Raw genomic sequence first — 27,300 nt, forward strand, 5'->3', positions numbered from 1 at the left:
TTTTATTGAAACCTGGTAGTGAGCGGTTCAAAGCTACTTGATGATTGTCTTCTCTTTTTTGTTGTTATTTTTTTTTTTTTTCATTTTGGATTTTTTCCTATTTACATCATGCTAACAGTTTTTCTTCATCTCTTATTTTTATCACCCAAGACTAAAAATATACCAAACCAAAATTAGTTTTCCATGTCTCCTTGCTGCGTTCTTCTACTGGGGAGTCAGGAGTGGGTCAGAGAAGACTGTGAATGTTTGAGTACAGATTTTCTTGCATACTGTCTTAAACTGCCTCAATTAACAAGTATTTTTTAAATTTGTGTTTGACACGCCCCTACTTCTCTCTTTCTAAAAAGATAACCCTATTGAAATGAATACCTTCACCTACCTTCACTGTATGCTCACTTGTCCCAAGCTTTATTCTTAAAGCTGGAGTACAACTATGAATGCAGAATGGTCTCTGCCCTTGAGGAGCTTTTAGTCTAGCAGAGTTAATTTTTTTTTTTTTTTAAAGGTATACAGATGCACAAATCAGTATACTCCCTTCAAAAACTTTCAGACTTTAAGGCCAGGTCCCATCCCACACCACTTACCTTAGATACATTTGGTTTTGTACTTTTATTTTTTCATTTTAGAGATCTCTCCGTGAATCTACCTCATTTTGTAAGACTACTGTGTAGAATATTGTAATAGTGAAGAGCAGTCAGACCGCTCCTTTCAAATCCTGGCTTCTCACTCAACTAGCTCTGTGATTCTTATCTAAGGATGTTACCAAGAGGTTTTAATATCTTCAGATAAAACACTAAAATATGTACAGTAACTCAAAACATTTTCTCATATTCACTGAAGTTTAAGATATGGGGGGTGGTTTGGCATATTCCGGGCTTGCCTGGTGGCTCAGCTGGTAAAGAATCCGCCTGCAATGCGGGAGACCTGTGTTCAATCCCAGGGTTGGGAAGATCCCCTGGAGAAGGGAAAGGCTACCCACTGCAGTATTCTGGCCTGGAGAGTTCCGTGGAGTACACAGCCCATGGGGTCGCAGAGTCGGACAAGACTGAGCAACTTTCACTTTCACTTGGCATATTCTAGCCACAGTGAGATTTTGAAAATTGGGGAACATGTATTTCTTACCTCTTGTTTTAGTAACATTAAAGGCTTGAGGCTACTACAGGAGAGGATTCTTTCCAATTCATATTTATTAACAATTATTATGCATTTGTGACTCTTTTGGGGAAGTGTTGCCTAAGAGTAGAAAACCTGTTCATTTCTACATCCAGTTTAATTCTGGTTTAGGTGTGTTTTTCCAGTTCCTGCTGGCAAATGTTATACATAACACCTCATTATTCGTACAAGTAGAACTTGTTTCAGTCTTAGGTGTTTTATACATATATATATATATATATATATATATATTTTTTTTTTTTTTTTTTAATCTATTAGGTGGGAGTTGAAATAGTGAGGAATTAAAGACCAAAAGGGGTAGTGTTAGGATGATAGGATAAGGGAACTTCATTTACTGACAATGAGGCCGGTATATATCACAGACATCAGGAATGCAAACAAAGATGTCTGTAGTTTAATATGTATTTAAGTTCATACCTATGTTGTTATGTATCCTCACAGGAAGCGTACTAAGAAGCTGGTTTTACTAGTGAATTTGTATTTCTGCTAGTGACTGTGACACTTATTTTACTCTTATTTTTTGCTAACTAAATGTAACTTGGCAGCAGCTTTTGGCTCTGAGAATCTATTTTGAATTATGGCAGTTACCTCCTTACTCCATCCCTGCCAGGAGTCTCTAGATCTGGTTTTTATTTGTTTTTTTCTCATAAGGACAATATTTTGAACTTCTGAAACAAATAAAGTAGTGATTTTCATCAAACAGCAAGGTGAAGGATGTAAGGAATAGTATTTAGAGCGTTTGGTGGCCACGTGAGTGGACTGCATGGGAAGAGAGTGGAGTTATTCCTCATTGTGGGCTGTAATTGCCCCTGAGATGCCTCAGGGTTAAGAAGATAGCGTTTTCCCACAGGAGTAAGTTACTGGAGTCCACGTTTATGCCCAGGGATGCTCAAAGAAGTATAAGGTGTGTTATGAAAGCAGAAGTACTGCTTGTTTAAGATTCATATTCTCAATGGTTCAAACCACATTTCAAATTCTGTGTAAAGAACACACGTGCTTGTTCAGCCAGGAACCATCAGTTACATTTAACAGATAAAAACACAGTTTCCTTGTATTTGGTTCCTACTAGAGTTTGCACCTAATATAGTGTTTCATATGTATTAGTTCAGTAAATGTTAATCTGAAACTAATACTACATTAGACTACTCTAAAACATTTAGATAAGAACTTTGCTTTGTGCTCTTTTAATTGAGAGGGCTTTTAAAATTTTGTTCAAGTAAAGTTGAATTTCAGTGCCTCTCCTTTTTCTATAAATATCTCTATAGCAGAGTAATTTCAAGTCACTTTTTTTGAATATTCTTATCAATGTTCATTCAGCTTCCCTCTCCACGGAAATGCGTTTCGAGCACTTGCTGTGTTTCAGCACTTACGCCTGCTTTGTGCAGGGAAGATAGTGCCGAATAAGACACGGTCTCTGTGTCTGAGGAAAGGCAATGCTGAGGGGGAGGGAGTCTCTTACTCTGCAGCATTTTCAAAATCAAAATTTAAGACTGATCCACCATTTGCCTCCCTCATCCTTTTCATCTGCCGGGCCTTTCTCGCAGCTGGAGAGCTGCTGTGGATTGGAGACCACAGGGGTTCAGTTAAATCAGTTTCTTTTCCTGCAGGGCTGTAGGGCCTGCTGACCGACCTGCCCTTCGTTAGAGAGCCACAGAAACAATTCCCAAGCCAGTTAGATTTGACTTTAAAAAAAAAAAAAAAAAGGAATTTCCTGGAATTGGTAAGAGGCATGAACGGGTCTTGCAGAAGCCTTCCTGTGACCCTTATGGAAAGAGTGAAGGTGAAACCATGTCGTAGCTGTCAGTCTTAGAGCCGTTGAGAGGTGGGGCTCTCTTAACATAACAGCTAACGGTATGAGCAAGTTACAGTATGAACTGAGCTATGAAAGCATGAATTTTAGACCTGACACTAACCAGTAGGAAAAATGTGGCTGTTTCTGTCCTGATAATAATCAAAGGAAAAAAAGAAAAAAAAAGTAGGCGACATCTTGAGAAGAACAACACTTCAACATCTCCTTAGTGGCCACATAACATAAGGTATGGTGTGTGAACTGTGCAGACATGTATTCCGTGTCTCCTGTCCCCCTAAAAAAAAAAAAAAAAAACTCCCATTTTTATCCTGTCACTCAGTATATTTATGGAGTGCTTATATGGAAACAGAATCTATAGGCAGGGCACCACAGACGGGGTGTCTTAAATCCCACGGACTGGGTAGCTTAGCGGAAATGTTCTGAGAGTGTGAAGGTTAGGAGTTCAAGAGGGAGATGCTGGCCTGGTTGGTTTCTGGTGAGAGGCTCTTCCTGGCTTGCAGATGGCAGCTCCTTGCCGTGTCCTCGCGTGGCCTCTCCTCTGCACGTACAGAGCGAGCTCTGTGCCTTCCCCTTATAAGAATGCCAGTCCTTTCAGCCCTGCTCCTGTGGCCTCATTTCACTCGAATTCCCTCCTTAAAGGCCCTACCTCCCAACACGTCTGTGCTCCAGTATATGAAGCTGGGGGCAGGTCTTAACTATAGTTAAGACTGCTATATGATATTTGGAAAGTTGTTGAGAGAGTAGATCCTAGGAGTTCTCATCACGAGGAGAAATTTTTTTCTTTTTTTTAAATTGTATCTACATGAGATGATGGATGTTAACTAAACGTGGTAAACCTGTGCTCCAGTATATGAAGCTGGGGTCAGAGGGGAGGAATCACTCAGTCCATCACGGGCCGCCTTCGCTTCGGATCATCTTGTATACCATCAGGTGAAGAAGACTGTGTTTTTTTCACAGGGACAGATTATTAAAGGCTACATTCCTGCCTGTGGATGCTCAAATGAGCATATGTAGTTAAATTCGAGATTTTTTTATTTTTATTTTTTTGAGACCTAGGAATCCAGGGTGGTCTACAACCCCATGTCCCTTCCTGCCCTCCTTTGGAGTGATTCAGACCTTCTGTACTTACTTTCCTTACTTTATGTGTTTACTCCTTGTACTTTTCCCAACAGTGTACTGAGACTGGCATGCTTGAAGATGCAAGATGTCTGAAGAGTTTGGGGATTTTTTTAATCTTTGAAGGCAGTGTTACTCTTCTTAAACTTGTTGGTCTAAGACCCCGTTTATACTCTAAAAAATCATTGTGGACCCCTAAGATCTTTTGTTGATGTGGATTATGTCTCTCAATACTCACTGTGTTAGAGATTAACACTGAAAGATTTTTTAAAAAATATTAATGTATTTCATAATGACAATGAAAAGCTTTTACATATTAACATAAGCAACATTTTTAATTTTCCAAAACAGAAATATTAGTGAGAGGCATTATTTTGCATTGTTGCAATATTTTTTTTAATGTCGGGCATAATAGAATACAACAGGATTTTTAGATTGGCTTCTGTGTTCAGTGTGTTATATAAAGTGTCATATAAGCTAGGGAAATCTCTACTGTACACTCATCAGAGAATGAGTGTGAAAATGGAAATAACATTTTATTATGAAAATAGTTTTGCCACTGAAGACCTGCTGAGAGGGTATCAGAAATTCCCAGCGGTACCCGTACCGCATCTTGAGAACTGTTACTCTACATGTGACGCCTGTCTTTTATAGAGACTGGAGAAGAATACCTTAGGAACCCACAGAAGGTAGAAAGTGGAGCTATTGGAATTGGGCAGTGAGTTTCTTAAGATAGCTCTAGGTCACAGGAGAAGGAAATGGCCTAGCCAGGCATATCTGACAAACCACATATCAAGATGCCTTTGTTACCTGAGTATTCTGCAGTCATTTATTTCATCTCTGGATGGTTGTAAGCTCGGGAAGACACAGAATTATTTAAAATTCTTAAATTAGCTTTAAAAATAATCATTGATTTTTAAAATCTTTTTTGTGTGTATACCTGAAGGGTTTTCTTCTTTATTGTTAAAAAATAAAAACGACTTTTTCGTTATTTTTTTACAGTTGCCAAACTTTGATGTTCTACTTGCAGCAGTCATTTTACATATATTAGTTCCTATCAGACCTATTTATTGACGTATAGTTGATTTACAATATTGTATGCAGCAAAGTGATTTACGTTATACATGTATAGATCAGTTCAGTTCAGTTGCTCAGTTGTGTCTGACTATTTGTGACCCCATGGACTGCAGCACACCAGGCCTCCCTGTCCATCACCAACTCCCGGAGTTTACTCAAACTCATGTCCATCGAGTCGGTGATGCCATCCAACCGTCTCATTCTCTGTCATCCCCTTCTCCTCCTGCCCTCAATCTTTCCCAACATCAGGGTCTTTCTCAATGAGTCAGTTCTTCGCATCAGGTGGCCAAAGTATTGGAGTTTCAGCTTCAGCATCAGTCCTTCCAATGAACACCCAGGACTGATTTCCTTTAGGATGGACTGGTTGGATCTCCTTGCAGTCCAAGGGACTCTCAAGAGTCTTCTCCAACACCACAGTTCAACAGCATCAATTGTTCAGAGCTCAGCTTTCTTTATAGTCCAACTCTCACATCCATACATGACCACTGGAAAAACCATAGCTTTGACTAGACGGACCTTTGTTGGCAAAGTAATGTCTCTGCTTTTTAATATGCTGTCTAGGTTGGTCATAACTTTTCCTCCAAGGAGCAGGTGTCTTTTAATATGTATACATACATACACATATATGCACATTTCTGATCATTTTCTATCATAGTTTATTATAAGACACCACGTGTCATTCCCTGTGCCATACGGTAAATCCTGTAGTTTATCTATATTATGTAGTCGTGTGCGTCTCTTAATCCCATACACCTAATTTATCCCTCTCCCCGCCGCCCTCTTCCTTTTCAGTAACTGTAAATTCATCTCCTATGTCTGTGGATCTGTTTCCAGTTTGTAAATAGATTCATTTGTATTATTTTTTAGATTCCACATGTAAGTGATGTGTAATACTTGTCTTTCTCTGTCTGACTTACTTCGCTCAGGATGATGTTCTTCAGATCCACTCATGTTGCTGCAAATGGCAGTATTTCATTCTTTTTTATGACTAAGTAATATATATGTGTGTATGTATGTGTGTGTGTATATGTGTGTGTGTCCACCACATCTTCTTAAACTAGTTGTCTGTTGATGGGCACTCAGGTTTTTAACAAGCTGTCTCTTTCCCAAAACCTTCTGCCTCCAACATACAATAATGTGGGTATATCATTTATCTTCTCAGTCCTTTGATGAATTCTTAGACTTATTTTAATTTTGGTGAATTAAAGGCCTGTAAGTTTGTAAGTTCAATTATTTTTTTCCTACTTGTCCTGATCTATTCCATGTTAGAAAAGCTTTTGTTCCCTGCCTGTCCTGCCAGAAAATGACCTAGACCTTTAAGAGAGCTAGAATCCACACTCTTTTTCCCTCTGGGTTCTTTGGGGCTGTGAATGACTAGGATTGATCTATTTAAACTGTCTTGCCCTTCAAAAAATATCTGCACCCCTATCTTCATAGCAGTATTATTTATAGTTGTGAAGACGTGAAAACAACCTAAATGTTCTTCTGTGGATGAATGGATAAAGAAGTTGTGGAGTGTGTATGTGTTCACATGTATGTATGTATATATGTATATAATATATGTACCTATATGTATGTGTGTATACACACACACAATGGAATATTATTCAGCTATAAAAAGAGGACATCCTACAATTTGCAACAACACGAATAGACCTAGAGGCTAAGAAGTCAGAGAAAGGCATATTTTGTATGATCACACTTATATATGGAATCTTAAAAAAAAAAAAAAACCCTGTACACAAACTCACATCAAACTCAAAGAGATCAGATTTGTGGCTATCAGAGGTGGGAGTTTCGGGGAGGGGGAGTTGGAGAAAGTGGACAAAAGATACAAACTTCCACTTATAAGGTAAATAAGTGCTGTGGATGTAATGTGCAACGTGATGACTATAGTTAAGACTGCTATATGATATTTAGAAAGTTATTGAGAGAGTAGATCCTACGAGTTCTCATCACGAGGAGAAATTTTTTTCTTTTTTTTAAATTGTATCTACATGAGATGATGGATGTTAACTAAACCTGTCGTGGTAATCATTTCACAATATATGTAAATCAAAACATCATACTGTACACCTTAAATTTATACAGTGATGTATGCCAGTTATTTCTTAATAAAACCCATGGGTGGAGGGGGGACTGTCTTCTCTTGCCTTACTCCACAAATAAGACATAAGGTGAACTGTGATGAGATGTAAACATGTATCATGTTAAGTTAGGCATGTACATGTTAAGTTAAGCCAACTGAACTAGTGTTCTGTAAAAGATCCCTCACCCACTCATTCAAAGTACGTTGAAATACTTACTAACATTATAGAGAATTTAGTCCATCACTGTGTTGGTATTTATAGTGTCAAGAATGTTTTTAAACAGAAGACCTTCATGATTCCTTTGGGTAAGTGGACAAGAAATAATTGTGGAACAAAGGCTTAGAGTGTGGCATGGGAGTGTGCAGTAATTGTTCAAGTGAATAGCCTCTCAGATTGGTCTTTGTATAATTAAAATCAGGGCACTGTAGTGGTGCATATTCCTGATACTTGCTGTTATATTTTTTAAACTTAGAGTCAAAGCCAAACAAAATACTCCCCTCCTTCCTAGACAACCACTGGTCTATCTTCTCTCATTATAGATTTACATTTTTCTAGAATTTTATATAAATGGAACTATACAGATTTTACATAAATGAAACCATGCACTGTTGTTTTAGCCTGGGTACTTTCACTCAGCATAATTATTTTGAGACTCATCCAAGTAATATCAGTTTTTCCCTTTTATTTATTTATTTTTGCCTTTTTGGCCTATTTTTATTCATTTTTTATTCCATTTTATGGATTATATTATAACTTGTTTATCCATTCAGGTCTTAATGGACATTTGTTTCCAGTTCGGGGTTAGTGTAAGTCTCCCTTGATTTCTGAAGCACAAGTCTTTATGTAGCCATTTGTTGTTTCTCTCGGGTAAATATTTAGGATTTGATTGGTTGGGTCTTCTGGTTGCTGTACATTTCAGCTTTTTAAGAAGCTGCAAACTATTTTCCAAACAGGTTTTACCACTTCATATTTCCATCAGCAGTGTATGATAATGCTTATTTTTCACATCCTTGCCAAAATTTAGTGTGACTAACCTTTTTAAATTTAGCCAATCCGATCAGTATGTAATGGTATATCTGTGGTTTTAATTGGCCTTCCCTGGTGACTACTGATGGCGTGTAGTTGAGCATGTTTGCATGTTTTGTTTTGTTTTTGGACATTAGTTCATCTTCTTTTGTGAAGTGACTGTTCAGATCTTTTGCCCACTATTTTGAATTGTAAGAGTTCTTACGTATTTTGGATACTAATCTATGCAAAGATATAGATATATTTGTGTAATATACGTAACATCAGTTCAGTTCAGTTCAGTCACTCAGTCGTGTCCAACTCTTTGCGACCCCATGAATCGCAGCACGCCAGGCCTCCCTGTCCGTCACAAACTCTTGGAGTTTACTCACACTCATGCCCATCAAGTCAGTGATGCCATCCAGCCATCTCATCCTCTGTCATCCCCTTCTCCTCCTGCCCCCAATCCCTCCCAGCATCAGGGTCTTTTCCAATGAGTCAACTCTTCGCATCAGGTGGCCAAAGTATTGGAGCTTCAGCATCAGTCCTTCCAATGAACACCCAGGACTGATCTCCTTCAGGATGGACTGGTTGGATCTCCTTGCAGTCCACAGGACTCTCAAGAGTCTTCTCCAACACCACAATTCAAAAGCGTCAATTCTTCAGTGCTCAGCTTTCTTTATAGTCCAACTCTCACATCCATACATGACCACTGGAAAAACCATAGCCTTGACCAGACAGACCTTTGTTGGCAAAGTAATGTCTCTGCTTTTTAATATGCTCTCTAGGTTGGTCATAACTTTCCTTCCAAGGAGTAAGTGTCTTTTAATTTCATGGCTGCAGTCACCATCTGCAGTGATTTTGGAGCCCCCAAAAATAAAGTCTGACACTGTTTCCACTGTCTCCCCATCTATTTCCCATGAAGTGATGGGACCAGATGCCATGATCTTAGTTTTCTGAATGTTGAGCTTTAAGCCAACTTTTTCACTCTCCTCTTTCACTTTCATCAAGAGGCTTTTTAGTTCCTCTTCACTTTCTGCCATAAGGGTGGTGTCATCTGCATATCTGAGGTTATTGATATTTCTCCCGGTAGTCTTGATTCCAGCTTGTACTTCTTCCAGCCCACATATGTATCATATATATTACACAAACATATATAATAGTTCCATGTATATAAAAACACTAAAGACTATCATTTTCTGGTCTTCATTGTTAAGAAATCCATTGTATTTGAATTTTTGTTACTCTATGTGTAATATGTAACTTTTTATTTTCCAGCTAGTTTCAGCTTTTCCTTCACTTGGTTCTAGCAGTTTATTTCTTCGCTTGGTTTTCTTTGGATTAAATATTTTTTGATGTTCATTGAACTTCTTGAATCTGTAAATTTATGTCTTTCACCATATTTACAAAGTTTTGGGCTGTGGTTTCTTTGGATAATTATTTTGCCTGGGTTTTTTTTTTTCCCCCTGTAATTCTGGGACTCCAATTACATGTGTGTTAGTTCTTTTGTGCCTTTGAGGCACTCCTCACTTTTTTTCCTCAATTCTTCTCTCTGTTTCAGATTGAATGATTTCTGTTTACCTTTAAGAAATGTTTACTGTCTGATATGAGAATCATAATTAATATTGACCTTAAGCTGAACTTTTAATCTCCTAAAAAATAGCTGGAGTAAACAGCTGCAGTGAAACTTGGTTCAATGAACAAAACTAAAATATAAGTTTAAAAAATATCCTATGGAGTATGATTTCTTGTAAACTCTGTTGTTAATTGAAATGTGTTTTTGAGCAAATTGGCCAAATGATGAGGTATGCGGGTATCATTTCCTATAAAGGCACTTCTATCATCCAGGACATTGAGTTCTATTTCCCTTCAAGCTTCAGTGCAGTCATTTTCCCCCCAGGATGACCATATGTTGCATCTGGTCTTTGTAAAAGGACGAGAAAGTAGCAAAATGTATTAGAAATATTTGCATCAAAAATTAAAAAAAAATTTTTAGTAACGTTTCATCACTTAGCCAGAAAATGTGTGCATTAGTAATTATAGATTCTCTCATCCCTAGTTATCATGTTTTACTGTACCAGGATTCAACTAGTACTACAGGGGAAAAAAAGAAATAGCAGATATATTTTTTTCAAGAAATCAGTTACAATTATGACACAAGAAATTTCTCTAAAAATGTAATTTTTCAGTCATATCTGATCTCTGTTTTGTCTGAGATCAGGATGGAACCATGTGGCTCAGTCTTAAACTGTTAGCTTGTCCCTTTCTTTCAGTGACTTTTATATTCCTCTTTGGGCTTAAAGTATTGAGAATTCATTTTCTTGTAAAATGTAAAAACTCATTTTTAAGAAACATGTTCTCATTGTGCTTTTTAAAGGGAGAAAAGGATATCTAGATTAGAATAATAACTTGTAGCATCTTGTAGACTTTTTATTTTAGTTGATGAGTGCTTGGACAATGTTAGGATGTTCTATTACCTAAAAAGGACTCATTAAAAAAAAAAAAAACGTACCACAGTGCAAGAACAAATGACTTCTCAGAGGTTGCTTAACCATTTCCTCTAAGTCTGAGAAAGTGGTTGTTTTCAAAATTACCCAGCTGAATTTGGGTAGAACTAAACTTAGCTGAGCAGTTCTGTGGGTTAAACTCACTTGTTGTTTCACTTCCATCTTCCTGTAGAGAAGTTAAAGTTTAAAAATTAAAAAAAAAAAACAACTTTTTGGTTCCAGTCATTTTTACTAGCCAGCTGACTAGACAAAAGTTCATTATTTTCTCTGTAAAACATAATAGGTTTAAAGGGTCTCTAAAAAAGCATCACTTCATGGTAAATAGAAGAGGACAAAGTGAAAACAGTGTCAGACTTTTATTTTCTTGGCCTCCAAAAGCACTGCTGACAGTGACTGCAACCATGAAATTAAAAGATGCTTGCTCCTTGGAAGAAAAGCTATGACAAACCTAGACAGCATATTAAAACACAGAGATATCACTTTGCTGACCAAAGTCTGTATAATCAAAGCTATGGTTTTTCCAGTAGTCATGTCCAGATGTGAGAGTTGGATCATAAAGAAGTCTGAGAGCCAAAGAATTGATGCTTTTGAAATGTGGTGTTGGAGAAGACTCTTGAGATTCCCTTGGGCAGCAAGGAGATCCAACCAGTCCATCCTAAAGGAGATCAGTCCTGAATATTCACTGGAAGGACTGATGCTGAGGCTGAAGCTCCAATACTTTGGCCACCTTGTGCAAAGAGCCGACTCATCGGAAAACACCCTGATGCTGGGAAAGGTTGAAGGCAGGAGGAGAAGGGGACGACAGAGGATCAGATGGTTGGGGAGCATCACTGACTCACTGGACATGAATTTGCGCAAACTCAGGGAGATGGTGAAGGACAGGGAAGCCTGGCGTGCTGCAGGCCAGGGGTTCGCAAAGAGTCAGATACGACTTAGCGACTGAACAATATAAAAGCTTCTACTTTTCTAAAACCACAATCAATACAGTTATAGTAAAATGATCGTACACTGTATTGTATTTGGATATCTTCATAACCAGAATGATCAGGGGAAGGAGGGAGTCCACCTTACTGCCTGTGATGGAATAGTAACACAGTGAATGTAGTTGGACAAGATCAAGCAGTGTTAGAGTATCTACTAAGTAACGGCTCAGAGAACTGTGGGAACCGCAGCATGAGTGTCTGACACATTGTGGTCATTGCATTCATCTCTGAGGCCTTCCTGAACCTCAGGTCTTCAGCTCTGATCTAGAGGTGACTCTGTGATCAGAGGCTGTGAAGATATGGGGCCTGTTCCTGCACAGAGGGCTGGTTTAAGTGATGCTTCATGGTGCTCAAGGGTTTAGCTACTGCAGTGGAGAAAAATGTGAGTTTGAAACCCCGTTGTGCCACTTCCTAGCATGTTCTTTCATCTCCCGGCCTCTTACTTCTTCATCCATAGAATGTTGTGGGGATTAAATTAAATGAGATGGCACCTGTAAAATGTTGGTTACTTAGTACAGAAAACTACTAATTATTGAGCCCATGCTGTGTGCGAGGCTCTGTTCTAAATATTTACATGTATCTCATTTACTTCTCACAAGGAGATAGATCACTGTTATTATCTCCATTTCACAGTTGAGAAAACTGAACTTGGAAAGACAAAGTTCAAGGTGACACAGGAAGTGACAAGGTGTCTGGTTCCAGCACATTCTTAACTTCTCAGCTGTTTCCAGCCCGTTATGAGCATGTGCTCACCCCTCAGTGAATGTTGACTTTGATCACCACCATTACTGGTGGAGGTGTTACAATGGTGGGTGGTGGTCATGAACTTGGTTTTACTTTTTTCGGTATCTCTCCTGGGCTTTCTCTGGGACACCTGTGAGGCAGAGCATCCTCACATCCACTGATGAAGGAGCAAGACCCTCCCTCAAGTCAACTGCATCCAGGTCCTTGGTCTTTGGAGGAAAAGCCCACAGCTGCACACAGGATTTTTGTATAAAGAATGTAAATGTTCCAGTCTCTCCCTGTGTGTCTGAGTTGAAATTGAAAATAACCAAGAGACCCTGCATGTGTTCCCATTGCAAAGGTGTCAGAGAATCACAGAACTAGTATGTACAGTATAGTCTTTTGTTTTAGGAGGATAAATTCGTCTGTAAGAAGAGTACATTCCAAACATTAATGGTATACTGTGTGGATGATGGGTAAGTTAGTCATCTATTGCTACATAATAAATCATAGAATTTAATGGCTTAAAACGGCAACTGTGTATTGGCTTATGGTTTCGTAGGTCAGCAGTTTGTTCTGGGCTCAGCTGGATGTTTCTTCCACCGTTCTTGCCCGAGGTCACTTGTAGCAGCTGTCATCTGGTAGCTTGATTGGGAGGGAGCTGGAAGATTTAGGATGGCTTCGCTCCCATATCTGGCAGTGAGTGCTGTCTGTTTGCTGGGCTTTTTTTTTTTTTTTTTTCCATTTGGTTCCTTGTCCACAAGTAGGCTAGCTCAGATTTCTTCTCACGGGGCTCTCCAGGTCAACAGAAGAGAAATGGTGAATGCTGTAATACCTCTTAAAACCTAGGATTGGAAATTTTATAGTGTTGCTTCTGCTGCATTCCATTGCTTAAAACAAGTTACAAGGCCATTGTGGATTGGAGATAAAGTCTCCAATTCATAATAGGAGGTCCCATGAGAGATTTGGAGAAGGCAATGGCACCCCACTTCAGTACTCTTGCCTGGAAAATCCCATGGACGGAGGAGCCTGGTATGCTGCAGACCATGGGGTCACTAAGAGTCAGAAATGACTGAGCGACTTCACTTTCACTTTTCACTTTCATGCATTGGAGAAGGAAATGGCAACCCACTCCAGTGTTCTTGCCTGGAGAATCCCAGGGACGGGGGAGCCCGGTGGGCTGCCGTCTATGGGGTCGCACAGAGTCAGACACGACTGAAGCGACTTAGCAGCAGCAGCAGCAGCAGCATGAGAGATTAATAGCAAATTTTATCCTGCTATCCAGGTTTCTTGATTTCACTGTCTAGGGCCATTTCTAAGACACCGTTGATAACTTTCATTAATTTATCACTGTTAGATCTTGACAGGTTAAAACATGATCTGTACATGTTGGGAGGCTTTTCCTGTTTTTTTTTTTTTTAACATATAAAACATAGACAATATAAATATAAAAACATCCAATATACCTTTAATTCCACCTTCCAGAAATAACCACTAATATTTTTATTTACAATGTATCCAGCAAGATGACTATTTGTTTCAAGTTCTATAACGTGCCTCTTAATACTGTATTTTGAACAGCTTTTTGTGTATAAACTAGATTTAAATAACTTTTATGTATGCATGATATTTTATTGGATGTGAATATACCTATCCCTTGATGTTACGTATGTAAGTTGTTTTCTTTTTTTTTTTTTTTTTTAGTTGTTTTCTTTTTCTTGCTACGTGAACAAGACTGCTATAAACACTATACATGTGTGTCTGTGCAGTTACTCTTAGGAGAAATTCCTCTTGTGGAGTTATTTGTTCAAAGAACGTGTTTTAGGCTTTTAACATGTATTGATGAGACATGATTTTTAAAATTACCTGGTTCATTAGTAAGTAGTAGCTTTGCAGAGCTAGGTTCTTAAGCGTTACAGTAAAATTGTTCTTTAGACATTCACAAGTAAATGCATACATTATGGTTTGTGTTTGGGGAAATGTTTGTGCTCTTGACTGTCAAGATGAATTCTTAGGTGTGAGCCTTAGACTTATGCCATTTGCCTTTAACATGATCTCAAACATAATGAATACTCTTTAAAACCTTGTTAAAAATGGAAACTATAAAGAAAACTTTTCATTCCTTTAGCATTTCACGTCAAAGTGTGTAAACTTAGTTGCTAATAATGTCTTACTGGCCAAAGATTTTATTTTGCCTCTGGGACCACTGATTAGAGTTCTACTTCTGTCTTCTTCCATATCTCTGTGCTACCCATGGTGCATCTGACATTTCCAGGTTCTTTTTTTGTTTTTCCAAATGGTTAACACTTTGCAGCCTGGGTATAAACATTTTTCTAGGACACTCCCCTCCCCCAGTCTTTTTTGTTTTTCCTGCTAATATTTAATTTGGTAGCAGTGTTATTTGGGAGTCACCTTTGTAGGGTCTTCCTGATGCATAACACAGTTTTCATAGAAATAATTTTTAAAATTTTTTTCATTTAATGCTTAATTATTCCATAACCATAATTATAATGTTAACTAGCATAAACTGATTTGTGAACAGACACTAATTCTTGGTAAGAATGCAGCTGCTTTGGTGGGGGCATAGGTGCTTTAACTTGTAGACAGTAGCCCTTTAGTTGGAGACAGTGAGCAATGGTGTTAGAAAATGTTGCAGAGAGACTGGAGAATGTTGCTTAATTTGGAGTTTTGCTAAGTGGGCATAGGTTAAAAGAACATCCACCTTGTTTGTTGAGGTAGAAACTGCCCTTTATTTCCTGAAGGAAATGACTCCTCCCTGATTTTATAATTCTTCTTTTTTAAAAAAATATTTTTTTATTTTTCTGCGTCGCGTCTTAATTGTGACATACATCTTCCGATGTCCTGTGCGGGCTTAGTTGCCCTGTGGCATGTGGGATCTTGCCCAGCCAGGGATCGAACCTGCGTCCCCTACATCAAAAGGCAAATTCTTAACCACTGGACCACCAGGGAAGTCCTAGTTCTTGTTTTACAATTCATCTGTTAAACTCAAGGTGTTTATTTGTTCCTCTTGTTGACCCTTTGCATTAAATTCTCTGTCTGAAGCATTTCATGGTGGGATTCTTTATGTACTGTGTCTCTGTTCCGTACTGTCCTTCATCATTGGCATTCTCTGGCAGAATGTCTCCTTTTCCTCTTAAATGTTCTCCTTGATAGATATTTAAAATAATGTGCTTCATAGTTGCAGTGAAACTAGCAAGTAGTTCCTCTTCTTTGCTCCCTTCCCTCTAGCACTGAAATGTTGATTTTTGCTCACTGGACCACTCAACTGCGCAGAAAATAGCAGCTGTGATTAGCCTCAGTAGATATAATGCAGTGTAGAATGTGAAAATGGTAGAAAATTTATCAACTGAATGTTTTAGTTTATAAAGTAAAATCATTGTCTGCGTTATATGCTGCCTTTTAGGTTATTTCAGCCAGAAAATGTTGGGCAGTATATAAGTTTAAATTGCCTTCTTACAAATTTTAACAGTCATTGGATATCTTGAGTTTTATTGTGTAAGTGCAATTATAGCAAATGAGTGTGGCCTTTAGCTACACTTAATCCCTACGGATATTTTAGGAAGAGTTGTAGTGTCTTTACAATCAAGGCAGCTATTTGACAAATGTTTTAGGAGCTAGATGACTTAAAGTGTAAAGTTTATGTATTAAAATCTCTGAGAATCAGATATAGTCATCTAAAGTTATCCTGTTCCACACTGGCTGAAGTCTGCCATGGACATTGCTGTTGCTGAACCTAAATGACATCAAGAGGTCAGCATGAGGTTTCTAGACTCTTCTTATTTTATGAATTTATTTACTGATATATACTGTAATGACATTTAAGCATCATATTTTATGATAAAAGATGTGAGACAGGAAATTATATTGGTGGATCTTAGAGAAATACTCATGTGCTTGACTGAAAGGTGGAAGATACATTTATTTGCTTATGACTTTGAAATTCCTACGCTAGTTAGGTAATGTTGTTGTTGTTCAGTTGCTAAGTTGTGTCTGACTTTTTGCGACCCCTTGGACTGTAGCCTGTCAGGCTCCTCTGTCCATGAGATTTCCCAGGCAAAAATACTGGGTTGCCATTTCCTTCTCCAAGGTAGTATCTTAGCAATAGCAATTTAATGTAGCATTAAATAATTTGCAAAGTGTTGTTGACCCACTTACCTTATTTGACCCCTATGATAAAGCCGACAGAGCAGTTATTATTCCCATTTTAACAGTGAGGAAACTGAGTTTCCAACACACATTAAGTGAAGGAGCCAGAATTAGAACCTCCAATTTCTCTTCACTATACTTTATGCCTCCTAAACCACAATTGATTTAAATTATATGGTGGCTTTGAGGAAATGTAGTCTGAAGAATCAGTGTCCAGTAAAAATGAATTGCAATGACCCAGAGCTAATAATCACTGAAATAGTACTAAACCCAGCCTCAGAGCAGGTGTTAGAAGGACTTTCTTAACCTCATAGCTAGCATATTAACCTTGTTTTATTCCAAGCTTCAGCAAACGTGGGTTCAGCTCCCAAAGATTTTCTGAGTGAAAATGGATGTAATTTTCTTTAATTAATACTTCATTTTAACGTGTTGGGTATTGCTACTTTAATTTCAAGTTTATTGCAGGCTTCTACCTTGGTTGGCAGCAGGCACACCGAGGTAAATGAGAAAAGAGCCCCTCCCTGGAGCAATTATCTAAGTGTGAAGCAAAATTTTAAATTATAGTTTACTGACACAGAATTTCTCTTCTCTAGGGGATAAACCAGGCCTTGAAAGTTTTCTAAACCGTCTCTTTCTCAACCTCTAATCCTTTGATAGGCAAAAAGTTGCCAGGATTAAAATGCATTTTAGAAAGTATATGTAACAGGTGTTGGAACGCATCCTAAATGTGAGAGCTAGATAAGCATGTGTGCACAATGCGTGTGCACAAGTAGGGTGCACAGCTCCCACCTTCCAGGTCTGAGGGCTTCCAGCAGTGTGTAGCAGAGAAGGCAGTGGCACCCCACTCCAGTACTCTCGCCTGGAAAATCCCATGGACGGAAGAGCCTGGTGGGCTGCAGTCCATGGGGTCGCGAAGAGTCAGACACGACTGAGTGACTTCACTCTCACTTTTCACTTTCATGCATTGGAGAAGGAAATGGCAACCCACTCCAGTGTTCTTGCCTGGAGAATCCCAGGGAGGGGGGAGCCCGGTGGGCTGCCGTCTATGGGGTCGCACAGAGTCGGACACGCCTGAAGCGACTTAGCAGCAGCAGCAGCAGCAGCGTGTAGTTGGAGACGGTACAGTGACTCATGATTCGGGAATGATTGTTTATCTCTCCCTGTAGTCTCTGTAGAACATTGGCAGGGCAGCCAGCATAATTAACACTGCACAGTCTATAAAGAAAGCGCCATGGACAGTGCACCAAGCAAGCGTGTCCTGGGTCATCCTCAGGTTGGCAGGATTGGTTGAGAATGATGACTGGATAATGTCGAGTTTGCTATAAATCAAGTTGCTTTTCCTAGATTGTCCAAGGAGTTACCGTACTGGGGGAAAGTAATATCGGTGGAAGACTCACTGGCTTCACTTTTTCAGGGCTCATTTAAGCATGTTATTATTGCAGTCCTTCTAACCTTTTCATCCTAAGAGAAGAGTTAGGCATCTTAATTTTTATGGTGTACAGTACTTTGGCCACCTGATGCGAAGAGCTGACTCATTGGAAAAGACCCTGATGCTGGGAAAGATTGAAGGTGGGAGGAAAAGGGGATGACAGAGGATGAGATGGTTGAATGGCATCACTGACTCAATGGAGATGAGTTTGGGTAAACTCTGAGAGTTGGTGATGGGCCGGGAGGCCTGGTGTGCTGCAGTCCACGGGGTCGCAAAGAGTTAGATTTGACTGAGCGACTGAACGGAACAGAACGAAACTATTTTAGGGAGGGTAGTGGAACGGGTCAGAGTAGGCTAATTGTTCCAGCAATAGTTGAATTGATTTTAAAAAGCTGAAAACCTAGGGATTTGAAAAGATTACACTGGACTAGTGTATTAAAGGTGGGGGGGCGGGGGAAGAGAGGCTTGTGGGCGAGGAGAGTGAGGAGGGTGGGGTACAGGTACCAAGAGGAAGTGTCTACACCAGCCGTGAGTGCCTGAGGGAAACTGAGATGTTTGCAACATGCGATGGTCTCACTGTGGGTCAGAGGTGGAGCAGGCACGGTGCACGGGGCTGTGTGCTTCCAGGATTTGTGGAAGCGTGGCTTAGCGCCAGGGACCGACTGAGTTTATATATAGTTGTGGCCATTGGGTCACTGAGATTTAGAACAAAGCTGCTAGCTATGGAGAGTCCTTTCACAGAACTGTAACCTGAACTACTGCTAGACGGTTGCGTTTCTGCATAGTGAGAGTCAAGGTTGTGATTACCCTAAATGAAGTCAGCACTTTAAATCCAATGCTGAAAAATGAGGCCTCTTTTCCCCGCCCCACCCCCTCTGTGGCATTTTTCCTATTGAGAAAGTACTCAGCTAAAATTTTAAATGGAAACTTTAAAAGGGGGTTCACTTCTTAAGAAAAAAAATATACAAAAATCTAAATACAGAAACAGATGACTCAAGTATAGTTTTTTGCTTAAGAATTATTATTATTATTTTTTTTTTGCTTTTGAAGCAATCATGAGTTTTCCTTTAAATATGCGTGTGCACGCTCAGTGCTCAGTCGTGTCCAACTCTTTTCAAACCTGTGAACTGTAGCCTGTCAGGCTCCTCTGTCCATTGAATTCTCCAGGCAAGACCATTGGAGTGGGTTGCCATTTCCTACTCCAGGGGATCTTCCTGACCCAAGGATCAAACCCGCATCTCTTTATCACTGTACCACCTGGGAAGTCCCTTTCTTTAAATAGTAGCTCTCTAATCCATTTTAAATACTTAGTTTTACCACCCCACCCCCACATACACAAAAAAACCTTCTCTAGGTTTATATTTAAGAGGAGGAGTACACAAGTATTTTCTGAATTTGGGTATAACTAGCATCACTGGCTACGTATTTCTGTGTTTTCCAGGTCTTCTTGAAAGAGGGACACGCATAAGACTTGTGGGCTTGTTAAGGAGCACCTCTGTCTCTAGCTCAGGACCCAGTTCTGATCTGTCTCTGTGATGAGCCTAAATAGACTTTTGAGTAGCAGAAACTGCTCTTTGAGATCCAGCAGGACTTGATACATATGCCTTTTTAGGCCAGTTTCTGGGAGAACATGAATTACAGCCAATAACACTGCTTTCTTGCCCTCCACTAGCATGTTTTGTTTGATTTTCTGTTGTTCCTCTGTTTTATATTTCATTAGGTTTCTCCTTAGGTTTAATTTGCTTCTTTTCCCCCAACTTCTTAAGGGTAGAAACTTAGATCATTGATTTAAAACTTTTTTCTAATATAGCAGTAAATTTCTCTCAATTTTTGATATCTTGTGTTTTTACTTTAAATATTTTCTAAATTCCTTGTGGTTTATCTTGGACTCATGGATTCTTTAGAAGTATATTTTCTATTTTCCAGATATCTATCTGGAGATTGTCTGGATTTACTATTACTGGTTTTTTGGTCAGAGAACAGAGTCTTTAAAAAAAGACTATTTCAGTCTTTTGAAATTTATTGAGATTTATGGCCCAGCATGTGATCCATCTTGGTAAATGACTCATGTATTCTGTAGTTATCTGGTATAATGTTCTATAAATGTCACTTAGGCCAAATTGGTTGATAGCATCTTTCACATATCCTGTTGCTTTACTTATTGTTGTCTACTTGTTCTATCAATTATAAAGAGAAATGATAAAATCTCCGGTTAGAGTTGTGAATGTTTTTTTCTCTTGAGTTTTGCCATTTTCTGAGTTTTGAAGCTTTATTATTATGTACATACATATTTAAGAGTGGTGTCTTATTCTGATAAATTTCTCCTTTTATCATAATAAATTTCATTCTATTTTGTTAACCTGTCTTTAAATTTTTAATTCATCTCTTATAGACAGTGTATAGTTGAATCTTGCTTTTTTAAATATGACAGTCTCCACCCTTTCGTTGGATGTTTAATCCATTAATAGTTCATGTAATTATTTATGTAAGTGGGTTTAAGTCTACCATTTTGCCATTGTTTTCATTTGTCCCTTTTGATTTTGTTTTTCTCTTCTAATGCCTTCTTTTGGGTTAATTGGCTATTTTTTAATGCTTCATTTTATTTACTCTATTGTTTTCTTTGCATGTTTTAAGTTATTTTTTCATTGATTATTCTAGGGCTAATAATATGCAACCTTAACTTTTTAAGTCTGTTTATAGTCAGCATTTGTATCACTTCACATTTTACCCCTGACTTTTCTCACTTTCTACTTCACACCTCCAGCCTCTCACTTGACACATCCATTTCATCTTCTCAATTCACAAATATAATTTAATATAACTCTCCTTATTCACCCTCTCCATTTTTCATGCTCTTGTTGTCATATCTTTTATTTCTGTTCAAAACTACTTGCATGTTATTCTTGTTTAAAAGAGTCTTTTAAGGAAACTTTAAGAAAAATAAAAAATATAAACTTACTTTTTGGTAACTTATTCATCCTTTTTGGTATCCTCCTTTCCTTCCTGAAGACCTGAATTTCCATATCATATTGTTTCCCTCCATCCTGAAGAACCATTTTTTATAATTTCTTGTAGTACACATCTGCTTGAGAAGAACTTTGTCAGCTTTCATTTTATTTGAAAATATGTTTATCTTGTTTTTGAAGGATTTTTCACTGGATAGAGAATTCTAAATGGAATTTTTTTTTTTTTTCTTCTAGCCCTTTAAAAATGTTGTTCTGTCATCTCCTGGTCCCCATTGTTGTGATGAGAAGTTAGTGATCTTTGCATTATTTTTCTCCTGTATATAACATATTGTTTTGGGGTCCTTTTAATGATTTTCTCTTTATCTTTGATTTTCAGCAGTTCAACCATGATTAAACTAGATATGATTTTCTTTGTATTTATTGTCTTGGGAGTTTGATGAGCTCTTTGAATATGATAAAATAGTGTTTTCAACAAACTATACAATTTTAACAATTATTTCTTCAGCTATCTTTTCTGCTTTTATTCTTTTGGTCTTCTTTTGTGGCTCCCAGTACATATGTGTTAGACCGATACTGTCCTACAAATGTCTGATGCTAGGTTCATTTTTCTGCAACTCTTTTTTTTTTTTTTTCCTTTATTCCTCAAATTTGTAATTGGCAGTGATTTGTCAAGTTCATAGACTCTCTCTTCTGCTATCTCAAATCCACTATTAAGTCTATTCAGTGACCTATATTTGAAACGGACAACCGACTAGCACATGCAATTCCACTCAATGTTATATGCAGCCTGGATGGGAGGGGAGTTTGGGGGGGACTGGATACATGTATACATATGGCCAAGTTGCTTCCTGCTCACCCTTAAACTATCACAGCATTGTTAATTGGATATACTGATAAAAAATAAAAAGTTGAAAAAAATGTCTATTCAGTGACTTTTTCATTTTAGTTATTGAACCTTTCAGTCCTAGAATTTCCATTTTTCCCCTCCCATTTGGTTCTTTTTTCTAGTTTTGATTTTTCTGAGATTCCCATCTGTTCATATATTCTTTTCTGTTGTTGTTTTTAAACACAATGTCCTTGACTTTTTGAGACATATTTATAATAGCTGATCTAAAGTTTTTACCCGCTTTAGATACTGTATTTTTTAAAAATGGCTTTGTAGGGTGTTGATTTTTGTTTTAGTGGGCAGTTTAGTTGCTGACTGATCTTCCTGTATAGGCTTAGCTTTATATTTTGCCAGGGCTGATCTGTGGAAGTCTCAAGGTTTTTCCTCAGGCCCGTTTACCTTAGCAAGACTCATCCTCCAAATTCTGTTTCTGCTGTGGATTCTATTAGGGCTTAGTTTTAGGCTTTGTTAGCGTGTGTCTAGAGTAGGCCTCATCCTGGGGTATGTTTTTACCCCTAAAGCGAAGCCTTCCTAGTGCTTCATGCCCAGGGTGTTAATGAGTTCGCTTTGTTTGGACTGGGTTAGACTTCCAGTCTTCCCCTGAAGTTGCTTGACCTCTTGTGTTTCTGTTAACCTTAATACAGCCACTCTTTTGTAAGCCCTGTGTAGTTACATGTCCGGCATTGGTTACAGACTCTCAGGAAAGCCTTACACAAACTTCTGTGGTCCCCCCTCTGTATAGTCCCTCCTCCCCAGGACCCTATCTCTGCCTCCCAGCCCTGCTCTGCTTGGACTGCAGCTGACTATACTATAGTCAGGAAAATGCCCCGAGGCAGAGAACCAAGCAGATGTGGCCTTCTCTCAGAGGTCACACTCTTGCCCCCTCTCTTAGCTGGTACCTGAAAGTAGTTGCATCATTTCGTCCAGTTGTTGATGAGAGGAGGAAAGGTCTGGGACCAATTACTCTGTCATACTGGAAGTGGAAGTCTCCCACGGCCTTTTTACATGCATTGAAGTGAACTTTAGGGTAGCATGAAAGAGCAAAATAAATCTTAGTCACTCTTGGAACCAAAATAGGTAAAGTGAGCTTACGGGGCTCATGAACTGAACCATTTCTCTCTGATCTTCCCACCTCCCGCCCCTAATTATCCATTCACTTGTCTTCTGTCTTCTCATGGAAGACAAGGAGAGTGAGGGGAACGGAAGAGAGAATGACCTGACTTGGACCCTGCATCCTGGGCTGTGACCTTGGGCCTGTCAACTGAAGAGTTAAGTGCAGTTTGTGAAAATGCGCTGTTATTAGTGGTAAAAGTAGGGATGCATGTCGGACTCTGCGTGTGTTTTATGACACTGCTTATACCTCGCGGTATGAGCAAACAGGATGTTACCAGAAAAGGGGACTACTTAAAACTTCTTCCAAACTTACGTACAGTGCTGTTGACTGCCCTTCAATGGTGAGATAATGATATATCTCAACTCATGACTTAAAGTGGGCCTTGTGGTTAATAGGAAGAGGTTTTCTTTGAGGGTGGTCAGGGGGTTGGGTAATGTTTTGCCAGATTAGACTTGTGTAGAAGAATCACTTTTTTGGTTATAAATTCTAATCTTTCTATTTTCTTTTTCACCTTAAACTTCTTTAAAATAAAACCTCTTTTTGATAGAAAAGGACTGCTCATTAGAGAAATAGTCACTTTAGTTGATAATTAGCCATCTTTTCAGAAATTGAATGGTTTCCATTTAGAAATGATCTAGTAGATATAAATGCTGTCTCACACATGGAGCTTTTCCCTCTATTTAAATATGTCATAAGGGCCTCAGAAGAAGAATAATCCTTTATTGTTAGGGCCTAGTTTGAATATCGCAAGTTGCTATAGTACCTAATTGAATATACCAATTCTTGTATCTGCCCAAGAAGCCTTAATTTAGATTAGGTTTATTCTTTTAAAGTTGTTTTGGCTTGTTGATTTGAAAATATGTCCTTTTTAACTTCATTTTCTCAGAAAATGTGATAGCAATTTAAAGGGATTTATTTGGATCTTGACCATGTCGTATGCCGTAGCTTTGCTTTCTGTCCTGTTTTCTAAATTGAACACCTCGGTTAATCACTTACTCTGTGTATTTTCCCCTTTGTCTCTCACCACATCCTCCCTACCTGTTTAACCCTGGATTAACCATCTGCTCTCCCTTTCTTTTTTTAAAAAAAGTTTTCATTTGCTTTTTATTTTTAATTATGGTAAAATGCACATAACGTGCAAATACACACTTAGGTTATTTCCACCTGAGACACAGGCCAACAAACAAAAGCAAATGGATTGAACCTTCTGTATGCCACATTTTCTTTTAGCTTGACCCTGTGTTTTTTTCTTGGTGCACAGCTGTGTGCCTCAAAAGAACTCCCTGCAGCACTTACTGCCTGGCTTTGTTAGCTTTTCCTTCTTTCTTTGGGCCACTGAAGTCAGGCTTCCGCTTGCCCAGCTCCTCTGAAGGCACCTTGTAAAAAGTCACTGGTTCGTGGGTTGCCTGATCTAGTGGCCTCTCTCTGGCGTCATTGTACGAGACCTTCCTATGGCATTTAACACCAGCCACCTTCTTCCTCATGAAACTTTTCCTTTGCTTTCTGCTGCCCTGATTTTCCTGCGTCTGGTACAGTCTTGTCCTCTGCGGCCCCTCTTAAATGATGACGCTCCCTGACGCTTACTCCCCTTCCGTGGTCTCATCTATCTGCATGCTTTTAATCCTCACTTAAATAAACACAGCTAATTCTGAAACCCGAGTCTTCCACCCAGATCCTTCTTTTGAGTCCAGGCCCACATGACATAATCCTTGTAACAGACTTACAAAGTAGTTACCGTTTTCCATATTTGCTATGCGAAGTCGCTTCAGTCACGTCCGACTCTGTGCGACCCCATGGGCAGCAGCCCACCAGCCTCCTCCATCCACAGGATTCTCTAGGCAAGAATACTGGAGTGGGTTGCCATTTCCTTCTCCATATTTACAGGGGAGGAAATGGAAACTCAGGGATGTTTGGTAACCTGTTTTGAGATTAAGCAGTCAGGAGAGCCAGGATTTGAAGCTCTGTCTCAAACTGAGGCTTTCAATGCTTTGCATGCGTATGTGCTCAGTTGTGTCTGACTCTGCGACCCTCTGGACTGCAGCCCACCAGGTTCCTCTGTCCATGGGATTCTCCAGGCAAGAATACTGGAGTGAGTTGCCATTTCCTTCTCCAGGGGATCTTCCCCGACCAGCGATCGAACCCCCCGCGCCTCCTGCGTTGGCAGGTGGGTGCTTTCCCGCTGAGCCACCTGGGAAGCCCGTGTACTGCTATAATATGCTGTTACTCAGACAGCTGCACCTGGCTCTCTGTCAGATAAGGGTGTCGTGTCCCATACCAGATGCCATCTCACAATTCCATTCTCGCTGCTCCCACCCCGCCCCCCGGCCCTCCCAAAACCACTGTATTCTCATCTCAGTGACTGGCATTCCCTCTTCATTATCCAAGCCAGAATGTGCACAGGCAGTTGACTTAAACTTCCTTCTGTCTCCATCCCACAGGCCTAGCCCCATCATCCTTCTGTCTCCATCATCCAGCCCAACAGAGCATCAGTTCCTGTGTATTCTCACGCTTTAACATGACTTGTCACCCATCTTTCCCTCTTTTTCACTCCCACTGCTTCTGTACTAGTTGTTAACTTTGTATCCACCTGAGTTGCCCACAATGCTGATAATCCAGCCCATTTTGCTTCTCATGTTACCTGAGCTGGAGAATCAAGGTTCCTTGTTTTTTGTGGTTTTTAATTTTTAATCTGTTGTGGAAATTTTGTATCATATAAAAAATGAATCATTGGAAAATTGAAAAATAAAATATAAGCTCCATTTTTAAATTACTGAATTTGTTAAATATAACATTACTGTCAATCTGCTAAAAAAGTTTTTAAATATCAATATTCTTCATGTAGCCTATCACAGATGGATAACAGTTTGCAGATTGGTGCTGGTCCACAGACAACCTCAAGGAGCACCAGTTCACATATCTGATGAAAAGAAGTCTTCTGTTTTCTTAGATCATAACCACATGGGCCTATGTTGTTTGGAACTGCAATAGTTCATCTAGGACCTTCTTTGCTTTGGGCTTATAGATAGCTCGTATATGTGGATTTAAGAAGTTTTAGAAAATTTCCTGTTTCTTTAGGATCCCTTCTTTAAATACAAAAAAAAAAAAAAAAAATACCTTTAGAGCAAGGGGTAGTTATGTGTTACACTCAAATTTTAATGCTGAGATCAAAGTGTACTCACTTAAGAACCCAAAGCAAGATTTCTTAAATAGACTCGGAAGTACAGTCTTCATGAGCTACCTGTAATAAAAGTATTTTTCCTTGGTTTGGTATATTTAACTTGATATGATTGTACATGCATACAAAAGTTTGCTTCTAGTATGCAGTAAAAGTATAGCAGAAGAGTTGATGTGTTCTATTTCTGAAAGTTTAAAATTCCACATATGTATTAATCTGATTGGATGATAAATAATTAAAGTAAGCTATCTGGATGTTGGCAGGGATCTGACTAAGCCCCAGTCAAAAGATTGGAAGTTAATGAAGCGCAGACAGGAGATGCTAAAACAGTCAGTCTGCAGGATACCCCTTGGCTTTAAACAGGGCGTGGCTGAGGAATCAAAGACACAAAGACAGAGTTCTCAGGGGGTGGATTCGGGTATGGGAATGCTCTAAATTATTAAGCTGAGATTATACCTACAGTTGGTTTAGACATTTATTAAATTAAACTGTACTGCTCAGAGCCCATGGTTGTCTACGTCAGGTCTGAGAGAACACATGGGCAAATGCCTAAGAGAACATAATTGGCCCAGAGGAGGTAAAAAAGTCAGAATGGCCTTTTAATGAAAAAGCAAATGAACCTACTGATCTGCACCACTGTACCAGGTACTTAAAATGACCACAGGAGGTGGGAGTGGGGTTCAGGATAGGAGGACACATGTTCACCCATGGCTGATTCATGTCAATGTATGGCAAAAGCCACCACAATATTGTAAGGTAACTATCCTCCAATTGAAATAATTAATTAAATTAAAAAAAAAAAACTACCACAGAAAATTTCTAACCACTGAGATTTTATTAAAAGTTTTACAAAAAAGTTTTTGAGTTCCATTATGTCAATATTTGCTCTGTTAATGAAGTCCGTGAGTTTCAAACACAATCAGCTATCAAAACAAAACATAATTATGTCAACAAGAAGTTGGAACACTGAAGGATATTTAGGAGATTAAATTCCCAAAGCAGAATGTTATAACTGTCACCATTTTTCCATTTCTAGATCATTCATATGAGATGGGTGGATGGCAGATTGTTGAACCCAT

The 27,300-nt window shown here is 38.9% G+C and overlaps 1 protein-coding gene across 4 annotated transcripts in view; it reads left to right on the top strand.

Moving 5' to 3' along the window:
* LNPEP (leucyl and cystinyl aminopeptidase) overlaps positions 1-27,300 on the top strand; it is a 103,273-nt gene that overhangs the window by 12,806 nt on the left and 63,167 nt on the right. Inside the window, exon 1 of one of the 4 annotated variants that reach the window (XM_061152066.1) lies at positions 12,042-12,143. The exons of the other annotated variants lie outside the window; for them this stretch is intronic. Within the exon in view, the coding sequence (XP_061008049.1) occupies positions 12,098-12,143 (46 nt within the window). The 5' untranslated portion in view covers positions 12,042-12,097. Of the gene's footprint in view, positions 1-12,041; positions 12,144-27,300 lie in introns of those variants that run through there. 4 annotated transcript variants of the gene reach the window in all.

The sequence above is a fragment of the Dama dama genome, chromosome 9, assembly GCF_033118175.1.
Source record: "Dama dama isolate Ldn47 chromosome 9, ASM3311817v1, whole genome shotgun sequence".
Taxonomy (NCBI): domain Eukaryota; kingdom Metazoa; phylum Chordata; class Mammalia; order Artiodactyla; family Cervidae; genus Dama; species Dama dama.